General features: G+C 39.7%; 1 protein-coding gene across 1 annotated transcript in view; it reads right to left on the bottom strand.

Moving 5' to 3' along the window:
- The window catches only part of LOC118413588 (polycomb group RING finger protein 3-like), a 45,600-nt gene that overhangs the window by 6,831 nt on the left and 15,051 nt on the right, over positions 1–23,718 (bottom strand). The window contains exons 2-3 of the mRNA XM_035817115.1: positions 19,444–19,562; positions 4,408–4,504 (exon numbers count right to left, since the gene is read on the bottom strand). Of these exons, the coding sequence (XP_035673008.1) occupies positions 4,408–4,504; positions 19,444–19,552 (206 nt within the window). The 5' untranslated portion in view covers positions 19,553–19,562. The remainder of the gene's footprint in view (positions 1–4,407; positions 4,505–19,443; positions 19,563–23,718) is intronic.

Genomic DNA, 23,718 nt, shown 5'->3' with positions numbered 1-23,718 from the left:
CGACAATAAACAACTGATCCTTTTTGAAATCATATACGATGATGATCAATGCACTGGCCAAAGACATATTATACATGATCCACCATCTATATCAATGCAAAAGATATGCAAACGGAGACCGGGTCCAGCTATGTTTCCAAGCATTAAATTGCCAGTTTTACGAGGAAAAGGGGCCTGTATTGGCCATTCTTGGAATTTGAACCTTGTGCATGCATGCTGAAGAAGGAAGAGGCTATCATAGCAGGATACAGTATCAAGGGACGCATGCATGGATGCTTTTTTGTATCAGTTAATCAGTTTATATTTTTTCAGATAGTGACATGATGTGCTTTGGTTAGCATGGTCCTTTTGAACTTTTGAGTATGCTTTGCAAACTTGAAAGAATCAGCACTTATACTGAAAAATGCTACTAAGACAAACAGCTAGCAGTAGTTGTTGTTTTCACCTTGCTGAAGAGTTATTGCGATGTTGGTGAGATACATGTAAATCACTACAGGGAAAACATTCATCCTTTGAAATTATCCCCATGGTGCACGCAAGATCACACCAAGATACTACAATATCAGTAAAAACATTCGCCACTGCTCTCTCTCACACAAAGGCACAAGAAAAGTCAGAGCACAGGTAAAATCCCAAATCTTCCCTTTATCATGGTTTCCCAGGAGTGAAGAAGTGATGGGTTAATGGGTTAATAGGAATATTAGGTCAGAAACACTAATCACTGCAGTGGGAAGGGTGCTGTGGAGCTGTGAGGAAAGGTTATCTCTGACTCTCATCAGGCAGAATTACTCACACAGACATCAATCATTCACACAGGCTGTTCTGGCATAACTTTACGTCTTTAGGTCAAAATCAACCTGTACAAAGGGTACGTATAATCAGCCTTATTGAAGAAAGTCAAAGAGATAAGAATAGCACCCAGTGGTGTAACAGTTGGCTATCCACTCAAATCACTGTATACCTTTATTGAACATACTATTGATATACATCATATAAATATTAATGTAGGCATCAGTCCTATTATAGAGGAAAGCCACTCCAGTAAGCAACTATCCAATGTCTTGTACCCTAATGTGCAATGATTTGGGCTAGTAAGCTTTAACAGTGTACCCTCAATGTCTAATTCTAACTACAGACCCAATGAATGTGTACAGACGAAACTTCTATGACCTAAAAGGTTTCTGACCAAAATAACAGTTTCACCCTCTAGGTAATTTTGAGACACAGATAAACATCCCTCCCAAGCTTCTTCTGGGCTAATAGTAGCTCTCTGTGGCCTAAAGTATGATTCCAATGCATGGCTATCCTCCCCTAAGCTCACGTCTGGGAATTGGACAAAATTGCCTCTTACAGATTTATTTTCCCATCTAACTGCAATCTCTAGCTGGTCTTGAAGCCATGATGAATAGGAGGGAAAACCATAAACTCAGTATAAATCTCTCATGGTGGAACGAGTCTGCTATAGTAAATTACAGGTCTGCCCACTACCAAATTGCTGTGGGTACAATGAAGTTTGAAAGAAAAAATTACATTTCTAAATTCTATGAACAGAGACTGAATGCTATTTGACAAAAGGCTGGCACAAAAAGGAGTTTTCATATGACTGAGTATGGGGCCTGAAGATTTCCCATTTTGCATTTGCAAGTCCTGCCCTACACTCTAACCTTAACCCAAAAGACTGCAAACAGCATGAGGCTTTGACCCAGCACAGGGCACAATTCAGGATGTAAAATGGATCATGGACTTGACAGGTCCCTCAGGGCAGCATAATGGGCCCACCACACATCACAGGCAAAGAAGAGATCAAATTATCCACCCCGGGTATCCAATAGAACTGTGGCAGGTCTCTAATGGGAGCTGGCATTTGGCTTTGGTTCTTCAATGTATTTTACACTGCTCTGACTTGCTCCACAAAGGCCTTTTGACAGATCCACAATCTAGATGTTAACAACCAATGTGTAAATCAGCCGATAGCAGACTTTGCTCATAAAATGAGGTTGAGCAGGAACAAAATGAATAAGTTTTTCAATACAAGATTTACTGTTGTAAGAGGATTTACTTGTACATATTATTTGCATCTGATAATAATATTAAGATGATAATTATTAGGAAGATGATGTCTAATAGTTGGCCCATTAACTGAATGATGAGGAGGGGGGAGGTTTAAGACATGGCAATTCGGATTCATAGCAAGGGAAGCACATCATTCCTTACTATAAATAGTCTCTTTGAAATGTTGTAACTCTAGTTTAAATTATTATTTATTATACTACACACCAACAAGGAACATTGCTGATCACAATATCATCCCCTGCTCTGACAGGTAAGTAGAGCAGCACGTCCAGGATGGAGCCATACAGGTCACAGCTACTAACAGGCTGCCATACTATAATACCTTAGAAAGCAGACATTGCCTGGAGCTATTTAGTAACCAACAAAAGAGGGATTAGCGGCAATTTCTTGCAGTCTGCGTACAAGCATTATCTATATCTATAGCAATCATTTCAGGTAAAATGCTGGGATTTCCCCATGGTGGCATCAGATCTGGTGTCATGTTGAATTTTGCATATTTGTTATTGTGACTGAGTTAAAAGTGACATCACGGTGAGGGGGGAGAATCTCAATCTGTACCTGTCAATGTTTGAGTCTAGGCAGGAAGAAGGAAGGGAAGAAGGAAGAAATTTAGGGGGATGGAGTCTACAGTTCCTGCAACATCTTCCCCAAATATGTAGCAATGATATATGAGCATATTTCTTTCACTTTGCCATTGGTGAAATCATTCCTTCTCAATGTACAACCTATTACACCACTTCCCCCTTCCATTCTGCCAATACAGACTCACACCAAGACAAACAAACCAACAAACATAAATCCTGATCAAAACACCTCCCTTTTCACATAGAAATATACCCTACACAAACAAACAAACACATCTCCCATCCATTTCTAAAGGATAAAACTCTGTCAATCACCCAGATGAATGAGGATCTCACAGGACATTAGCTGTGGTGCAGAACCTCCCCAGAATACCAACCAGTTCCCTTCATGTCAGGGTCAGGTCTGCTCTGGCAGCTTCCATGATGAATGAGGGGAGATTCCATGGGAGAGCCAGAGAAAATGAAGGTCGTGATGTCTGCGGGCTAAATATTACTTTAGTGCTATCAGGGATAGTGCAGTTATCAGTCACTACCAACTGGAACGGCGCTGGAGAGGCTCAAAGTTTTCCACTGCAGGGAGAAGGTAAAGGCCTTACGCTGGGTAAGATGGCGCAGAGGGTCTCAAACCTGACACTTTTACTGGCATCTCATTAGACAGAATTTTACTACCTCTCTCCTCCTTCAAGGTCAACCTGACACAGAAGTAATGACTGTTTCTAACAGGGCACCCGATGAGACACACGCTACTGGTGATGCAGAGTCAAAATCTATCCCTCTCCTGGAATCAATACAAACCTCAGACTATTCAATTAAGAAACAGCTTGGTTAAACTGATGTTCTATAATGTCGAAACAAAGAAAAATTTGGTCCCTTACAGTACTGAGAGTTCCTTCTGTCATTTTGGAACTTTTCTACCCTCTGAGGGAAATTGTATGAAGTACTGCCAACTCTTCAATGATGGAGTCCAATAGTGTAGCCAACATTTACTGTGATTAACACAGCAGAGAGATTAAAGTCTGTAATTATATTTCCCCTATACTAAAATCAGTTTATTCATATTAACATTAGTCAAACCCAATATTGGAGCTGTCTCCATGAGCTTTAAATACTGTTCCGTCCCACTTATTGTATGGGAGCCCATGTTGTTGATTTTCAGTGTTAAGTCTGCCATTCTAAACTAATGAAAATACATCTTAAACAATTTTATGTCCTGAATTTGGGATTTTATCTTAAGAGAAGGGTAAAATTTTAGTCTCTTCCTATGAGTAATATTCTGTCCCGGGACAGAGGGACAGGTCCTGGAGACAACCCTACCCAATATTCTGGAATTACAGAAGACACCAGTGCATAAAGATTCTGCCTATAGAGTACATCTTGTGTTTCGAGCTTGGAGCAATTTGTAAAATGAAGTCTGTCAGGTGGTGACAGGCCAGAACTAGACATGGTATCCACATCACTGTTATTAACCTGACCTGGTTGCAGGGACGGCACCATCAAGAAAGAACAAGACTGAGGATGAGAGGGAGTGATTCCTGACCAATGAGGTCAGAGGTGTCAGGGTCAACTCTCTGCTGAGAAATCAATTCAAGCAGCAGACATATTGGAGCCCAAGCTTATGCTGATTAAGTGCTGTACAGAAATGTTTTGCACAGTCTGAACATATTTCTTCCCTAGCCTTTTCAACTTCCATGAACTTGCAATAGTACAAAATGGAAACAGTTCTTAAGTTCCAATACATGAATGTTCTCACCTGATGTAGTTGAGAGGATGGCTCTGGTGAATCACCTGCTTGCAGGTTGGACAGTCGTTGTTTTCTTCAAGGTACTGCACGATGCAAGACTTGCAGACTGCAAAAACAAGAACATAGAACATCAAGATTTTAAATGGTTGAGGATTCAACACATACATTGTATCATAAGCGTCACTGCTCTTTGATAGTTTACAACATTATAGCAATATCATATGTGTGTGTCTTTCGTTTGCCAAGTATGGTGCATTCTTTGTCAATATAATATGCTCATTGTGTGGCACCTACTGATCACTGTCCTTTCTTCAATAGGACTTCAGCCCCCTCTAGTAGACTGGAGTTCAAACACTTGACTATATGGTAAAAAAAGTACAGGCCATGGTAGCAGCTACATATGTATATAACACTAAGACCCAGTCGAGATTTGTAGGGAAAAGGTAGCATAGCAGGATGTAGGGTTTTCCTTTTCAAAAGGATCTTCAACAGTTGTGATATCAGGCAATTCCAGAATCAGCTTCCTTTCAAATTGCAGCTTCCTTCCCCCTGCACATTACAAGCACATTGTGAGTCCTATGGAGGAAACTATGCTGCCTGCCAAGGCCAGATGCACATGTAGATATTACCCACAGGAAGAGCTGCAACTTGATTACAAACCAATTGCAATTAGAGCAATTGTAAAGATACATTACCATGACATGGAAATGGACATCACTATAAGTAGGTGAAATGAATAAGCCTAATGAAGAAAAAAATATATTCACTATATTCATATACAGTGAGTGTATATGAATATGTATGTCTTTTTACATTTTCATAAACCTCAGCAGTACAGCCAAACTGTTAGATTTAGATGCAATTTCTATTTCAACACAGTATGCAACACAGTATGCATGTTGGTCAATGTGAGTAGTGTCATATTTTGCTAGCACATTCCCCTCTAATCCAGAGATGGAAGGTTTCATACATTGGATACTACCTGTAGTCAGTCTAAATATGTGTCAACTATACCTGCACATAAAGCCAATGTTGCATTCTGATACCTCTTAAGATATGAAAGTACATGTACATTGCTCCAGTTATCAGTCATTGCACAAAACCAAACATATACATTTCTACTTCTAAAGTCTAATACAATTCAATCTCTCTTGCATTTGAATATTGTCTAACTATCATAAATGCATAACATGTATTAGTACATTTACAGATAGTGTATCAAAACGTGAACTGCCTCAGGCTAAAACTGACAAAGCAGGTGGGATTTGAGAGCTCTCCTGCCTCCCAGCAGGCTGGCTGTCGGGGTCATATCTAACAGTGCCCAACATTTGTAACATACATTCTCACTGATATTCATGTGTTTCAGGGCAACTACTGGCCAGGGGCAAATGCTTTGTCTGCATCTGTTACCAGTTCTATAGAGTCTCTGCAAACAGACGATGAGTGGAGGACAGAGTCCTAAAAGAACACTATATCAATCACCTGTCGTTGGGCATCTCAAATTAAGATACAAATGCTGTATGTGAATCAACATTGCATCACAGTCCTAAAAAATTCTTTGAAGTCTAAAGCTGTATATGAACTTTAATGGAAAGAATACTGCATGTTGTTTTGTATGACCAATACTTAATTTCATAGCAATCCTGTTTGCATGTCACAAGGTCAGGGCTTTGGTCCCAACCTACCATCAGACTTGCATGCTACTGGTAAGGGTCCAGGAGTCCTTTGATAAGTGATTAATCTCAAGTAAACTCTACATAGCGGGTTGTTGAGCCTGACTTCATATCTGGAAGACATGGAAGAAAAACTATCCCATATGGTAATGATTTCAGCAAGAAGACTGTTTGGTAGACTTTTAAGATGCACAAAACTGTGGAAATTTACAATTAGCAATTAAAAGTGATGCTTATTTGTCCTGTGCATGATCTCTGTGTAGCCAGTATTGTAACATATTAAATGTAAAATGATAATTTGATATGATTGGTGGCTGCAGGTAAGTGCCACAGGTAGCACAGGCAGGATGCCCACTGTGCAACCAAAACTGAAAATGTCTTAAAAATCCTAACTATACAGTACACAACAAATGTCCATGTCACTGGTCTGGTTCATGACTCAGGACACAGCAAGTCTGGCAGGTCGCCAGGGGCAGCTGACATCTACCCAGACATCACTAATTGAATCATGAAGGCCAGAAAGGGTCAAACATTCTGAGAGGATTACTTCTGGTCCAGTTGGCAATCTAATTAGAAACATTAGTCTGACTACGGCTACAATCTGGCTGCTGCTGACTTTGAAGGTGCCAGCTTGGAGGCAAGACAATAGTGACACATACAGAAAGCACACATGCCTATTTATAAAACAATATTGGGTCAATGTTTGAATCCCTCCATGATAGAAAAGGATATAAAATCTATTTTACAGAGCACACAACCATGAGACAGCGAAAGCCATTACCTACATGTCTATGAACTATTGTTTACTGCACAATTGAACAGATTGAATATAATCTAATAGACCAGCAATCAGGTAAATACTTCAGTCCCTCCTCAGCAACATCGCCTTTTGGTTGTTAACCATTCACTGTGCCAATGCCAGAAAAGAAATAGTAGGAAGTTTACTTGGCAGTATACCTACATTGTATTTATAACATAGTAAGCTCCTAAATGAAACCAACTTCAATTCAAGCCAACAAGTGAATCGGAAAGGTGCTGTTGACAATGCTAGAGTTTCCACAGACAAACGTATTGAGCCTTTACTCCGATCAATTCTCAGTGCCACAAATATTGATTCCAACATGCTGCCTGGTTTCTAATCCCACTCATCATGGCAAAGGGCACAAACCAGCTACCATAAAACCATCATAGTCCTTATGGAACCATCATGTGACAGGTTTTAATCAACTAAAGACAACTTGGTTTAGAACATTGGAGTATTCTAAGACAAAATATGAAATCAGAAATTATCTGCAGCCTAAAATATAAGCAGCTTTATCATTTCAATCACTTCATACAATATCTAATGAAGATACTGGAAATAAGCCATGTCAATTCTTGAATCAATATTTCAGGACTATTCAAAAAGTCCTGGTTGAAGGCAGCCTCACATGTGCCTGACTGACCTACTTGGTACAGCTGTTCCTGCATTACACTCTCCTATAGCACACCTGGATTGTTTAAAGTGCAGGTGCCAGCTCTATTGTGTTATGACAAAAGAGGTAATGACCCGGAACATAAGGGTGGCCTTTTTATATCCAAATCTAAATTAGACAAGAATTGTTGTGAATATGGCTTGCAAGAAATCAATCGCTACAAATGCCTCGGATGGAAGTAAAAATACTGATGTCATATTTATGGTTCAATTCAGCAGGGCTCGAAATACTACCTGCATATGCAGGTTAGTGCAGGTAAAATTGGAGCTGTGCAGGTATTTCTGGTGTCTACCTGCACCTAACCTGCACGGGTCCTTGTACTGGCTTTTATACATAAATGTCATATGATGTAGGTGTATGTGGATTGTTATCAGCTACATTGACTGTTACCACCTTTAACAGAATAAATAGCAATGGTTGTGCAGGTAAAATTTGTCTGGTGCAGGTAAATTTAAGTTTTACCTGCACCAGTACAGGTATGCAGAAAAAAGTTGTTTCGAGCCCTGAATTTAGCCATGATCTAACCAATGGCCAGATAGAAAGCTACAGTCTGGAACTCCTGTTGTGACAACACTGTCTGGATACCAGAGGCATTTGTCAACTAGCAGGGCTGCAAGGTTTGTTCTGGGGCTTTTCCATTTCAAGGTTGATAGGACATGGCTAGTCCACCCAGGACAGTATATAATAAGGGGTACAGCTCTCTCCTTGAGTCCTTTTGCAACCCGTTTCTGCAGATCGTCGGTTGTTAGCTTCCATGGCCAAGGATTCTTACTAGTTTTAGTGAAGGGACTTGCACAAGTTTCTGGTCAGGCTGATCACTTGTGTGAGGGATGTCTCAGCACTGGAGATGAAGGAATGCAGGAATGGTAGTAGGAAAGGACATAAGTGTTAATGCCCTGCAATTATCATTATTAGTGACCATGGGTAAAGGAATTGGAACAAAAATAGTTGTTTTACTCAGGTCAGATACAATTCTGTGCTGTGCACTTTTGTTTACATATTATAGAAGTGACATTCATCAAAAGAACATACTATTGATATTGAGATCAGAAGGAAGTCTCCACACACATGGTTAGTTTAAGCTTAAGGATAGGTCTCAAAGATTAAAAAAAAAGCAGCCAAACTTCTTCTTTCATCAAAGAGGTTAAAACTAATTACTATACTGATGTCATGAAGTCTGTGAGACCCTATCATATTTTGACTGACATTCCAGTCTGAACTATCAACCTTACACAGCTGGTTCCATGCTACCCCTGAACATGGTTCACTTTGAAACATTACCCTATTGTCAATGGGAAGTGCTGATTAAAAACCAAGATAGGATCAGTTGAGAGTTCCTGTGATATTAACAGTCTACAGGCTGAAGATCTGAAGCAGGGCATAGTCAGCCCTGGAATCCTGGGGTTAAGCTTTAGGGTCACCTAGAATCTGGTGAGAGAAATCTGGACACAAAAACCCAACAACACTTTCTAACCCTGATCCCAATCTTTTCTGGTTTAACACTTGATGTTACAACTACAAGCTCAACTCTAACGAGACAGCCGTTCTTTAAAGATGTAAAATGAACCCAGATAAACATAACCAGACTGAAGGTCTTAACTCTCTCACTCTAGCCAAACAACTCACAGTCACAGTATTTATGTTGCAGCATGACAAGGTGGGTCTATTTTACAGTTAACACTTGATGTCCCTTAATCTAACGACAACTAAGTGGTTAAGCCCTATAAAAATATGGTTTATCTAGCTACAGTACGTAAAATGGGCTGTTTTGTTCCATTACTATGAACCTTGCCCCCCCTCTATAATGTGGCCAGGTGGAACAGCCCACCACCCTCATCATGTGACCCTGTAAACAAAGGCCAGACTGGCTGGCCCAGCTCCTGGCAGCTCATTTGCATATTAACTTCAATTCTCTATAAAACTGATACAAGATCAATAAAAACGTATAAACATGTGAACATAAGGTGCTGGCATTCAACTTACATATGCAGAAAAAAAATTGAGGGAAAAGGCTTGATTTTTGTGGGAGTTACAACGAAAAATACTATCTGACAGTTTGAGTGCTCTCAGCATACAGTGATACATAGTACTCCATGCCTTTTCCTAATTTGCATATAAACTTCTGAACTGTATTTTTTTCTGGATATAAGCAAATAATTGCTTTAAGACACACAAAAATAACAGTTGGAGAAGAGCCCTACGAAGGGATGTCAGGGAGTTATGATGAATATTTTACTTGCCCCTAGCAAATGTCAATTATACCTAGGGGAAATAACATGTTAGTGACATGTACCTATATAAATGCATGGGGACCATTAAAACATTTTACATAATATATACAACAGAATGGGTCTAAAAAGTAGGCCACATAACAGACCAAATTTTTAAGGTAGCAAAATGGACAAAAAACATATATTGTTTCATGACTAAACTTCATCAAGAATATTAGTAAGAAATAAACTTCAAGTTGGTCTTTTTTTAAAGCTCTCTAAGGAGATGACATCACATTCTTCTTGTAATATTGTGTGTTTGGATTTCATGATGATAATCAAAGTGACATCAGGAATGCTTCTCCTCGGTGACCTACTATCAGATGTAAAGCCATTCTCCATGATTGATTTATATCTAGTCTTTACTAGAACAATTATGGGTGTGCTTTGATACTTTCGGGTCTAATAATTGACAAATGAATGTCTGTCATCCGAAAGATTTCTTAAAAGTTGATGTTTCGGTATACCAATCAAATCACACATTCATAGGATCCTGTCAGCATTCAAACAAAGAAATCTGCTTTATGTAACATGGCATCCTTTCCTAAATGTATAGTGTTACAACAAAGTAAACAGTAGCTACTGTTGTGTACTGAGTGTACTGCTTTGGTTACTGCTCTTGGTTGCCTTTTACATGCATTACTACAATGTAACAGAGATTTCATACCATATCACAACCATTTGTAAGATGATACAAGATTCTCATTTTCAGTAGACCATCTTTTCTTCAAGTTATCACTTTTTACCAGCCTAGGCTTGAAGGGATTAACTCTACATGAACATGTTTACAGTGTCCCATTTCTGCCCCTGCCTGGCTGCTGCAGGATTAATCTAGTGTGACAGGGTTCAATAAAGCATGAAGACAGCTTTTGTATTTCTGCATTCAGCCTGCCCAGGGCAGGGTAAAGCCTACAGCCCTCTGTCTACACCAGCACTACCAGACACAGGCACCACTACCTGTCTAGATGCCTCCAAATTTTGGCTAGTGTAATTGCTGTTGAAACTTTTCAGATCAAACATTCTTTGGAACAAAAGTTGCTAATAATTCTTGTGGCAATATGATCTAGTTTGGTGGCAACCAGTTTATAAACACAGCTGATTTATAAGCACCCCTGGTCTCTTGTTTCAGAGCTTCCAGAACCTCTGTCTACAATAGTCCTATGTACATGTACATGCATAGGTACACTACTGCTATAAAACAAATAGCCATTTTGGTGAATGAAATCACTTATGCCACTTTCAGATGTTGCATGACTGCAAGTGGGCTATAGGTAGTTTGCTCAGTATGCAATCAGGGCCAAAAGATAACATTTAATCTACATAAAAGACACAGGTAAACCTTTATGGGCAGCTTATTGAGCCTACAAAAGTACAAGGTTATTTGCAGGTTCTTGATTTTCTACACTAAACACCTAGTAAACCAGTCAATGAAAATGGTTGCTATCATATTACAGCAACACATAATTAGACTGACTTCTGGATAACATCAACTGCCATACAATACAGATGAATAGCAGGCTAGACACACTTCTAAAATACCTGTCTGTGGAACCAAACACAGACTACTAGTATCAGGGACAATGTATCAACTCCATCACTGACCAGCCTAATAGACACACCTCTCTAGATATTCTAAGTGTGAATGATTCTCATCTTTACCAAACAGATGGTAGCCAGCTTTAATAAAACTAAAATGACACAATCCGTATTAGAATCATATACTGGTATGCAACCACATACATTGTATATGAATGTTCAATGTGCATAAATGCAAGCTACACTGGAAAATTATATCACAAGCTAACAGTGGGTTGCACATATACATTACCTAGTGGCTTTTTTTAATGTTCTTAAGATGAGACTCCACTGAAACCTAAACCAACACATTCCACAATGTTCTCATTACCCTTTGAATGGAGATGTAAATCTGTGCTCTTGATGTGTATTTGCCATGTGTATTCCATCAGAAGGAGAATTAAGGCCTACTTTTTCCTAAATCCAACCTTATACCTACAGAAAAGGACATTTTCCTGCAAGAATTAAAATCAGATCTTGAGTAAGCTCAGGAGAAACTGGTAATTAGGTACTGTCTTCCATTTGCTAACATTAGTGTGACATGTCTATGTCAGGAGGTTGAATTGATAATCACCAGTGGAAAAGTTTACATGTAAATACAGGCTCAAGAAATGTGTGGATGTTTCTACAGAACAATGAGTAAATACAACTGTATGTATTAAGGGATGATAATCTCCATTTCAGAGGAATAACAGAAGCCTCCAAACATACATATATTGACTTTTATCCACTCTCTCAGTCTCTGCCCTGCACAACCTTTGACCAGCCCTGGGCAGAATGTCTGTCTGGGTACTTGTGCCAAATGTCAATCACCCCTTCAATCATTTCAACAGACTCTGGCATATAACTAAGCTGTCCAATCCTCAATCCACATTTTGCTCTTCTATTGCAATATTCAGTCTGCGTAAGTCATGAACTTTCTTGTCCGTGAAAATTATCTAAGAAATAAAGGGAAAATACAACATCTGAACCACATAAAATGACAGCTGGAATTAACATGGTGGGCAGTTTAAACTGTCTGGCTCATCAATCATACATTGACTTGTTTCCTACAAATGGCTCATCTAATTTCATATGCAGCATATCTAGGTCAGCAAGGCAAGAGTTAAAAATCAAAACCTTGGCAACTTGGGACCCCTACTCCAATACCACGAATAGGGTCATAACACATCATTCATGATGTCAGGAGATGATGGAAAAGTTGTGTCTTGTGTCATATAATATCAACAGCAACTGCTGACCAACCACAGTAATGAATGGAAAAGCTTTAAATCTTTAGAAACTATAAAATCTCCGCCTCCGCCATATCCTTATGTATATATGCCATGTGAATATGCCATTCACACTTCAATGCAATCTCTGGAATGCCTGGTGACACCAAGGTCACCAGTTGGAGTGCCAAAATGGCAGGAATTCCCAACAGCTGACGACAAAATCACAGCAACTAACATCAATTTCAAGTTCTTCTATCCGATTGCACACACAATGGAGCTTTTCGTGGAGTGGAGCTTTTCGTGGAGTTACATGTATGTGCAGTGGCGTGAACTTGATAAGACATGTTTAGGTACTATCTCCTTGATTATCAAGTAACATTCATTGGGATACTTATGCGCCAAAAGAATAGCAAACGTGCTGTGTTGCTATTTCCAAGACAACTTCAGAACCCTTACATAGTTGCAAGAAGATTATTGCCTTCATCTAAGAATTACCTGAGACGCCTGCAGTGATCGGAAAGCCATTCCAAAACTGCAACTGAAAATGACCTGGGGAACAGTTGTCCAAAAACTGCTCATTGACTACAAAAGACACTACCAGTGCTTGAAATGTCACCTTGACACACCAGTTGAATTCATAAAAATGGCTATTTCCTCCATCCTTCCCTCTCAAGGCACCTGTAGTTTTGCCACTAACCAACCACTAGCCAACCATCTTACCGCCAGACAACTGTGCAACACTGTACCTTTAGCTAAAGCATTTCATTCCGCCTAACATTCTTGTTGCACTGTTGCAAAGCTTTTACCTTGGAATGCTTCATCATGCCAAGCATGTTTGAAAGGAAAGGTTGTAAGTTAATGCCATGTCACGTTGTTACATGCATACGCCATGTGGTTATTCACTTCTAGTAGGCCAGAAACAGTTGGGTAATGTTCTGTGACATGAACCTCCAAATCCAATGGATTCCACAGCAAATGAGAATGTCACAATATAGATCCCTCTGAGGTCAACCTAAATATGGCATCTGTGCACGGACTCAGGTGAGTTTAATGTGAATTCTGCCAACAATACCCTGGAGTATACATCAATAGTAAAGTAGGACATTTGGGGCTCCACTGTGGGCTTTTTACTTTTACTAGTAAATCGTATATGTAGGTATACATTTACAGTTGTGTTTGTATTCTGAGGATTTGAATGGCCTATAAAGATGACTTGAAATACTGGCATTGGCATATACTGCAGTAAAGCAGTCCAGTCTGTCTCCCTCCCCATCTTTAAATTCATGTAATTTCTGAATGACCCTTCATCTAGCAATAGATTTTAGTAGACTTTTCCCTCACTATCTCAACCAGTCTCTGGTGACCTGGCATTCTGAGTTTTAACAGTATGTTCTATTTCAAGCTGAACTTGTGTATGTAGGTGGCACCCAAACATTTGAGCAAAAACATCTGAGCAGACACCTGCCTGAATCTATAACCTGGCCCCCATAAAGCACATCAGACATATGTGATGTACATGTCTGGATATTTACCTCTCTACTGGACTCAGTAATGCTAGCAGGAAATTAAGAATATAGTTAAATATGTTAGTTTCTTTAGCTAGCTGTTCAGATAAAGATATCAGTTTGACGAGTTCTGAAGATAAAGCAAACCCGACTTTTGTACCACCCACAAAAAAGAAAACTTTCGGCGGCTGGTTGACATACTTTTGTCTGTGGTGTACATGGGTACAATAACCAACACTAGTATCTTTTACAAGTCAACAAAACCAGACCAGGCACTGCTTGTTCAGGAGACTCAGGTTACATTTCCCCCTCAGCTCACAACAAACATACCTAAAGCTACTTAGCATGGCTGGACAAGACACAAAGATGACTACATATCGACACTTTGTTGTGTAGAAAAAAGGCACAAAGACCAACATAGCCTCCAGCAAAAACACTAAAATGGCCAGCTTAAAGTTGCCCTTTGTAAATGGCTTGCACAATCTTCTGCCTGAAGGTGCTATACCGTTTCCCACACCAGATATATGATAAAGCACAAGTCAAACTTCCCAGACAAAGGAACCATGATGGCTAGCAGCCAAACAAAGCCCCATAAATCAAAGACAGATAAGAGCTTAAGCACCGTGCCTACAGGGAGTTCTGAAGTGTCTTTCTTTCTATATATATATACAATAGTTGGATATTCTGATCTGCCACGAATGTACTGCATTCAAATTTGCAGGGTATTTACATATAAACACCTGCTCTGAATCAGGCGAGAAGTTCAAGGCTGCATATCTTGTTCTTCAAGACTGAGATGAAGGATGATATTTATGATAGGCTTCACTTGGCTGCCTCCCAAGAGTCTCAGCTTGAATGCTGATGAAAGGGCAGAGACTAACGGCTGGAAATGGGAACTGTATTTAGTCACTGTCTTTGTTCCTTGGTTAACCTCGTTCAGCTCAAATCCGAGGCCATAGTCAATCAATTCTGTACACAGCAGGATGGTACATGCAGGTGAATGGCTCCTATGTGGCTATCTTCCAGATAAAATGCATGACAAGTTACCTGTAGCAGTTGTAAGCCCTTTCAAGAACACATGTGAAAGCTTACGTATAATAGTACTCATCATGCATACTAGGTATTTTGTAAGTACTGCTACAAAAGAATTGGTCACAAATATTTGATGACCAGTAATAATATTCATTTTCTCAATGACATATAAGAATAAAAGGTAATCTTAATATAAAGTAAGTCTCCAGAGATTGAACCTTAAAGGGAGATCACTGCAGGATGCTCATATCCAGAGGACAATCATTTATCATAGACATGAGAGCTATCACCTGCTTGGCAATATTCCAAATCTTAAATGATTCTGCCAAATTACAGTTAGCATACCCAATCCTTGAATCAAGTCCTTAATAAAATCAGAGCAACACAGATCAGATCTGATCATTATATAATTTGTATGTATTGCGAACTCCACCCTGTCAATCCAGATTGAGGTATGATCAGAATCAATTCAATTCATCTTTTGATTACAGATGCTATAAACCATCTGATGACCTTATGTCAAATTTAACAGCTATTGTGTTTACTTTATTGGAGGTTTGACAGATGCATCAGGCCACACCAATGTGATGAGCTACATGCGCATGTGTTTCGCAGGTCACAACAGGGATAAACATCACCACTGGAAATAGAAAAATACGAAATTTGCTTACATTCCGAAATCACTAAAAACTACCTCCATTTATTTACAGGAAAGGGCTGGGCCCATGCAGACAATCTTACCAAATTGCAGTTAAGAGTTATAGCAACCTGCCACTTTGCAGGTAATAGAAGTAAAGTACCGCGCAGTTCATGCTATGCCCGTTTATTAGGGATGGATCCCAGTCAGGAAGCAGACAAATCTACTGCTAAAGCCATCCTAGCTGTTCTCCCGACCCTGCTGAAAACATCACAAGTTTGGATGAGGTCTGTTTCAGATGACAATCCAATAATACTGACGTTCAGATACATGATGGTACCACAGATCCTTTACCTGACGGAAGATGTGCTCAAACATCGATCTCATACATCAACATTGCCGTCCTGCTACTGTCACAAGTAATAGCTGCTACCTGACTGCTATTCCACACAAAACATATAGTTAAGAGCAAGATTGTATCTTTTTTAAAACTGACATGCTATTGGGAGTAGCAGATAGGGTTCCTCCCAACTAGAATGAGTTATAATTGTAATTCCTGCCTTGTCCCAAGACTGTGCTTTGCATAGAGTTTCTGAGTTTTTCTACAAACCATGAAATCATGAGCTTTCAAAGCAAAACACTGTTATCATTTTGCTTAACAGTGAGTGGACCAAACTTGAACAAAAGAACACTATTTCTTGTTGTCATTTTTAATCAATACAGGCATAAGCTACTACAACAGACACAAGTGGATGGGGCTGAGAGAAGTGTCCCAGGAATCTCTAAGAATGTGTGGAATGCACAAAGTGCATGCTCTCTGGATGCCAGGCAACACCATATCCCAAACACACATGCCCAGAAAGGCCAGCAAGTCAGTGAGTCTGCATTCACGAAGGACATTTGCCATCCGCCACCAACCAGCCAATCATTCAGGGGTGGACCTTCAAACCTGTAGCATGTCACAAATCTATCATATTTACATAGAATTACTGTTATAGTCTAACTCAGCTTGACAAAAAAGGCCTGCAATTTGGGATATTTTTTATCAGATGGCCATTAGAAATGGATCGTAACAAATAGAATCCATATTTAATAGATAGACTAAAAGAATTATAAGCTTGTCAAAGATTCATACATCTTGTTGATGTTGAAACAAAGAAGTTTGTTTGCAGCGCATGAACATATGGCAAACCCCACATCTGCAGACAACGATCAACACCAAGTCTTGCATTACAGACATCAATTTTCCAATATATACATCATTGAGTGACCTGGCAATAAACTGAGTAAACCAGCTATGACAGGAAGGAAGGAATGAGAAGTGTTCAGCTACAGGACAGGTGACCTTCAGTCAGCCACACAGAATCTGACAAGGTCGCAGGAGTTGATTGGCTGGCTGTGTCAGCCATGTGCAGGCTTTGTTCAACATTCCGCTCACACACATGGCTGTCGTCTCCCCACCAGCCTGGCCTTGTCCATGAATCAAGTTCACTCCTGTTTTCTCCTTACATTTAGAATGACCAGAGCTACAGGCCAGGCTGTCTACAATAATGACTTAACAGGATACAAATATACAACAAAAAAAAGAGTCCTGTGTGCCTGTAATACCCATCGATCTCTGATATAACTGTAAAATGGTTAACATATAAATTAGGTCTCAACGGTACTCAGGTATTCATTGATTTTACCTGGTGTTCAGCAATTTGTTAAACAACATAGTTCACTGAACACATCAGCACCAGGCTAAAGTAGGAATTCAACTTGACTTTTCTCACTCGCCCACTATCATATTCGTTGTCTTGATTTGTAAGCATTTTGGGTAATGAAACTGTAAATGCAATGTGTCTAGACATTTACATACAATATACATGATTCCACAGGAGTATAACCTTCATGTTCTCCCACTCATGACCATGCTGATATAATTACAGCCAAGAGCACCAGCCATAATGAATTGGGCAACCACATGGGCATACCTTTACAGTACGTTCAATAAGTAATGTGTGGGGTCACTTTGCTAGTCAAGGAAGGATGCATGAACAACCTTTGCAAGGATGAATTTCATTTCTGAGAAGTGGGTAATTTTTAAAACGAGGTGCCGAGAAGTGAATTGCAATTAGACTATACCTGAACCCATTCTTTTATGATTTATAAATTTTATAACTGTTTTATAACTGTACTTTTGTCTTTCCATTCAATTTTTAGATAAAACAAGTCTCTTTCTGATCTCAGTCCAGGGAACTACCAACAATTGCAACAGGGAGAAATGGTTCACCATGAGATGATGAGGACTGACAGTTACAACATCCCAGGAACCAGTAGCACCTGCAGTAGATGCAGGTCTGAAATGGACACCCACCCCAGCACAGAATCAAACCACATGACCTTGTGATGAATAACAGTCATTATCTATAAACCACTGGTCTACAGTGTGCCTCTTGACCTTGTCTTGAAAAGCCCTGACAAGTCTTCAGGTCTTTCCACCCCACCCTAGAAGTGGGTACAGACAAGAGGGGGCAAACCTTTGACATTAAGAATGCTTGCTTTACTGACATACAAAATACCAGTACATGAATAAATGATAAATTTCTGCAATTTTTCACTTACTTTGTCAAACATTCCTCACATGATATGTATTCAATATATACTTAAAGTCTATGGACCGTACTGGTATCATATGTACTGTCAGATATGAAGCAATTGATTCACTTGGAACTTTTTTGCACCCATCATCGGGACGAAAAATATCTGGAGGCTACTAAAGCACAAAATGTGAGTAGATCTAACTCTGACAGAACTGGTCTTGCAAACAAGTCCCTTTCAAGCACTCTTCCTTTCATGTGCTGTGCATTTGATATACCATGTGCCAGGTATGTATGTTTTGTGTTACAGGTTAACACTAAGGACAGGTGCAATGAACCTGAATCCTGGCCCACATCCAGGGACTGCCTGTCTGTCTGGATGGCCTGACAAGAAGGTTGCAGCCCCTGGCACTCAGATTAACAACACAAACATCCCACATGCCTCCAGACTGCATACATGTACCATATGGCCACACCATTCTGCCAGTGCTGAAGTTAACACTAAATATGTTATCCTTGCCAAAATCTAACCAGTTGAAATAGACAGAAACAGCAATCACCTGCTCGCACTGCAAATCACCCTCTTGTGCTTTCTGCTATGTAACTGTGTAAGTGTAACCTTGTTTCCTGCCATTTGAGTAACAGTGCTGTGATTCATCACTCAAACATGCTTTGAAACAATATTTTTAATAAGACAGGCTAGATACAACACTACTTAGTCTTTTAAAAGTGCTTTGGGCCACACTAAGATGTTTGGTCACCTATCTTGTCCTTACTCAAGGGTTTGAATCAGAGATTTTGCCACCCACCCTAGTTACATGCTACTTGAAGTGGCTGCAGTCCTTAGGTTGGGACATTGTTAACTTGACCCAATGTTGTTGTGTTGTTGTGCTTGTTGAAGTGAAAAAGGAGAGTGGTAACTTGAACTTGTATAAACTGTGCAATGTTTATTTTCGTTCTTATGACCAGAGGGAGAAAATCATTCTATAACCTATAAAAGTAGATTGAGATAAATTTTACCTCATTCATTACCTGTAGAAACACTAAGGAGAAAAGACTAAGAAGGGAACGGTGTGACTCACATGTGTGGAGACACTCTGTGATGGTAGTGGCATCCACCAGGTAGCCCTTACAGAGCATACAGGTGATGTGAGGGTTCACATCCAGCAGACGGATCTTCCTCTTCGGCATGGTTGTCAATCTGCAGAAACAACATACAACAGGTTAACTTTTACATCATCAGTAGGGACAAGTTTCAGGCATTAACATAAGACATTCACTTAGATAGATGAAAAACAAAAAGTGAAAGGCAAGATCATATGAAACAACATTTGCTTATGTTGCACATGTATCTGGGTACAAGAACGGTACAAATGGAACAGTAACCCCATATTCACATTTGTCAATAATCTTTACCATTAAAAGCCTGCAAGGGTCATAAAGACTGCAGGCAGCATATCAGCCCATGCAGCCCTCACAGAGAAATTAGGTGGCTATAAATAAAGCGAGAGAATGAAAGAATGATGGAGAGAAAGAAAAGGACCCTTGGTGATCACAGAGACCAGATACCCTATTGCTAAACCTGGTCACTTCTACTCAGACTGTATATATTGGCTCCCAGCCAAGAATAATTGAAGACAGATTTGCCTTGGTGGAAATAACAAGGGTTCATGATTATAAAAACTAGTCACCTCACCAGCCAAGCCTTAAGGTTAACTCAATCCTGCTCAAAATCCACCGACCTTCACCGATTAACGATCACCCAGCAAAACGGCCATTCCACCGTGCTGAGGGACAATTGAAGCTGAGGAAGTACTGGTGAACTTCCACTGAGGGAAATGAAGTGTTTTATAGAGGCTGGAGGAACTAGTCTGCCATGACCTGGCCCTAGTCAGGAAGTGCCCACTGTGCAATACAAATACATGATTTAGTCTCTAATTGTTCATTAACTATACTCTTGTTATGAGACTCTATCAAACCCCATAACGAGCAAGAGCAGGTAAATACTTGGAACCCAGTAATCATCCAGTGCATTTAGGTTACATGAAAGATTTAAACATGCCAAAGGATGATCTATGAGATGCACCAATGACTTTGCATTACACAATTCCTAACATGCTCTGAAAAGAGGAGGTAGGGAGATGAATACAATTTGTATCTTCTAAAACCGAGTGTTTCCTGCTGAATCAGTTAAAAATATAGGTTGATTGCTGGGGCATTTAAGCCTCTGGATTCAAACAATCAACAAAAACAATATTTTCAGAAGGAAAGGCTGGTCTTTCAGAGTCTGTTTTACTGTGAGTGAGAGATGAATGTAACCTATAATTTGGTAATTGCACACATGTCATAGCTTAATACACCTGGATGAACAAAATCACATGCTGTGCATACTATGTGAAGCAAAGTATGACTGATTGTGAATTTGGCTTAGTTATAGACACTATCGCAGAAATCTCCAACTGTTCTTCACATAAGATTGATAAACTGTATCAGGAAGGAGAAATTTCAACAGCTTGAAAAGGGTTATGAAAAGGTAATTAGATACATACATCTGTAATAAGGATGTTATTGGGCAGTGGAGGTCAGGCTCTTGAGTGGACAGAAGGAGCAGTTGATACAAGCATTCATATTTCAACACCGGGACAAAGTGCTCACTTGATGGTAAGTACTGTATTGAACAAGCAAGACTGCCTGCACAAAGGACCCAGCCAGAGGTAACACAGTCGCGCAGGGTCTGCAGGGAGCACGGCGGATGTGCAGCCTTAAGAGGATCAGCAAAAGAAAGCCTCAGAAAAACAGCTGAATATTTAGCTGGCACGCCTGGTAAACAAGGGCTTTTGATGTGATGAAAGCTAGCAACCACGCAGGTAACAGATCAAATGTTCCACCTGGAGAAAAGCCTGAAGGACCAGAAGTCACAGCTGACCTTGCCCTGAAGGTAAAATGCCCAGAGTTGAGCGATATGCCCCCCCAAAGAGCTGGAGACCTGATAACAGTTTGTACATACAGGGCTGCCCAGTTTACTGACCAAACAATGCAGCATTTGCAGACCAACAGAAAACATGACCCAGCTCAGACACAGAAAGCTAGCCTGTCTGATCATCCTGTACTGCATTGTGAATAAAGGCTGGGACAATGAAAAAAAGAAAGGTGAAACAGTCTACTTCTATCATGGCCACAGGGAAAGGAAACTGCTAGCATGTCAGACTGTCAACAGACACCAAGCAAGCCAAAAGGTGCACCTTCTGTTTATACAAGGTTAATCCCAATTACATATATCTACCAAGCTTCACAAAATGCAACAATGTGTTAGATTTGGCCAGAGTGTTCTCAGAGTGCTATCAATGCATACTAATCTCAGCTACCCCATGTTGTAGAATAAATTTTCACTACTCTTCTGATTCGAGCTCAACTGTTTGCTTCATGTTAATTCATAAAAGGAAAGAGCTAGTGAAGAAGGTATTACATGCATGCCAGCTAGGCTCACCTAAATGTATACTGATTGAGACCTCATCAATTCTGGACTAAAACAGCAGACTAGTAAAACTAGTGAACAATAAGAGAACCCACCTCTTTGCAGGCTACATGTACATTGGCAGGGGAAAATGCAGACAAAGGCTGGGGGTAACAGGGGGCTCAATGTCAGGTCCTGAACTGTGCAGGGAGATTTGCACAACAATCAGGCCATACAAACACAAGGCAGGGTGGAGAAAAGGGCAACTGGCTATTCAGTCCAGCATAGGGGGATCACCAGACACAATTTACTCTTCATTCCTACAGCAGTCTAACTGTATTTGTAGCTCGGTTGATTGTGGGGGAAGTAATTCAATATGTTGTGACTGTAATACCATAAAGGTGTGGACATTTCTTCTGTACTACTCACAGATTTTTAGCAGCTCTGCTATACAAAAGATGAATATTACTTACCAAGGGCCAAAACACATTCTTTATGTTTGCTTCTATATATGACTCATATTATTAATACGAAGTCTGTATTCATTTAACTGGCAAGTTATAAGTTGCCTTATTCTACAACTCCAAAATTTTTTCTATAACTTGCACTACTAGTTGCAGATTGCAAGTTGGTATTTCAAGCCTTGTATAATATATCACATCGTTGAATAAATGAAAGCTTTCTAATAACAACAGACATAATTAAACATTCCACAATAATATGTAGGGACATGATAAACATGCACAAAGTACCATGCTAAATAATTCATACCAACCATTTGGCTACTGAAGACAAATGAGAGTAAAGTGAATAATACCTCAGCCTGGTAATAATACTTCAGACATGTGGATGTATAGAGTGGAGCCTTTAAAATCCCTGGGGGTGGTAAGACTTATCTTCTGAATAGTAAACATAGAAGTCTTAAAGTCTTAAATTCCATGTACTGCTGCCTGGTACTGCTCAGTAAAAAGTGTGTCAGGAGTAACAACTACTATAGGTATTGAGGGGTATATATCAGAAGACAAAGGGACATTTTCTCTCATGATCATCCTGTTGATTTCTGCTGACAACAAATGCCTTACATGGATGCAATCAAGAAAGTTTAATTTTTTACTTAAACCTGAGACTTGGATATTATGACCAGGCGCACAACCACACACTATGTAACTCCATTCAGAGGATTCTCATAGCGGGTAGCTTGACAATGAATACTAAAAGGTAATTTGCCACTAACAGGAACCTGTTCTGCAATTAGGCATAGCAAATAATAGCATCCACTCTCAGCAGGATTGGTGCAGAGACCTATTTTTGGACACTGCTGTATTTAGCTGTCACCATGATAAGGGTTGTGAATAACCTCCAAATAATTATATGGCTTAAAGAAATCCTAGAACAATCACACATGAAGATGCTGCTAAAAACTCCAGACTTCTTTATAAAGATAGTGTTTTCACTTCTATCAAGGAGGTTGTTATTTTTAACCTCCTTGCTTCTATCTTTCATTCTTTGAATGCACAGTCTTAGTAGACAAAGTACAATCTTACAACATGTACTTACAACACATCTTACAGACCACTTTTCAAGTATACAAAGAAATCGTACTGCCAGGCCTGCAGACAAGACAAGCCTCAAGTCAGCCCTCACCTGAACAAGATAGCTCATCACCTCATCAGCCATTGAGAATCATAAGAGGATTACAAGCGGCCTCATAACAAGGCTTGGTGGCCTGAGGATAATAGCTGTGGCACCCAGCCAAGTAGACATGTTTTGAAGTTAAATTTGATCTTTTCAGAAACACCAAGATATTGGAGAGATTCCATAAAATTGGCCATGTTTCTTCAGGCCCTAAATTACTTTATTTTCCAGGAGAACTGTACCTATTAATTATCAGAAAATCAACATA

The sequence above is a fragment of the Branchiostoma floridae genome, chromosome 4, assembly GCF_000003815.2.
Source record: "Branchiostoma floridae strain S238N-H82 chromosome 4, Bfl_VNyyK, whole genome shotgun sequence".
Classification (NCBI taxonomy): Eukaryota; Metazoa; Chordata; class Leptocardii; order Amphioxiformes; family Branchiostomatidae; genus Branchiostoma; species Branchiostoma floridae.
Note: the sequence above shows the minus strand (reverse complement) of the source record. Positions and strands in the feature narration are given on the sequence as shown.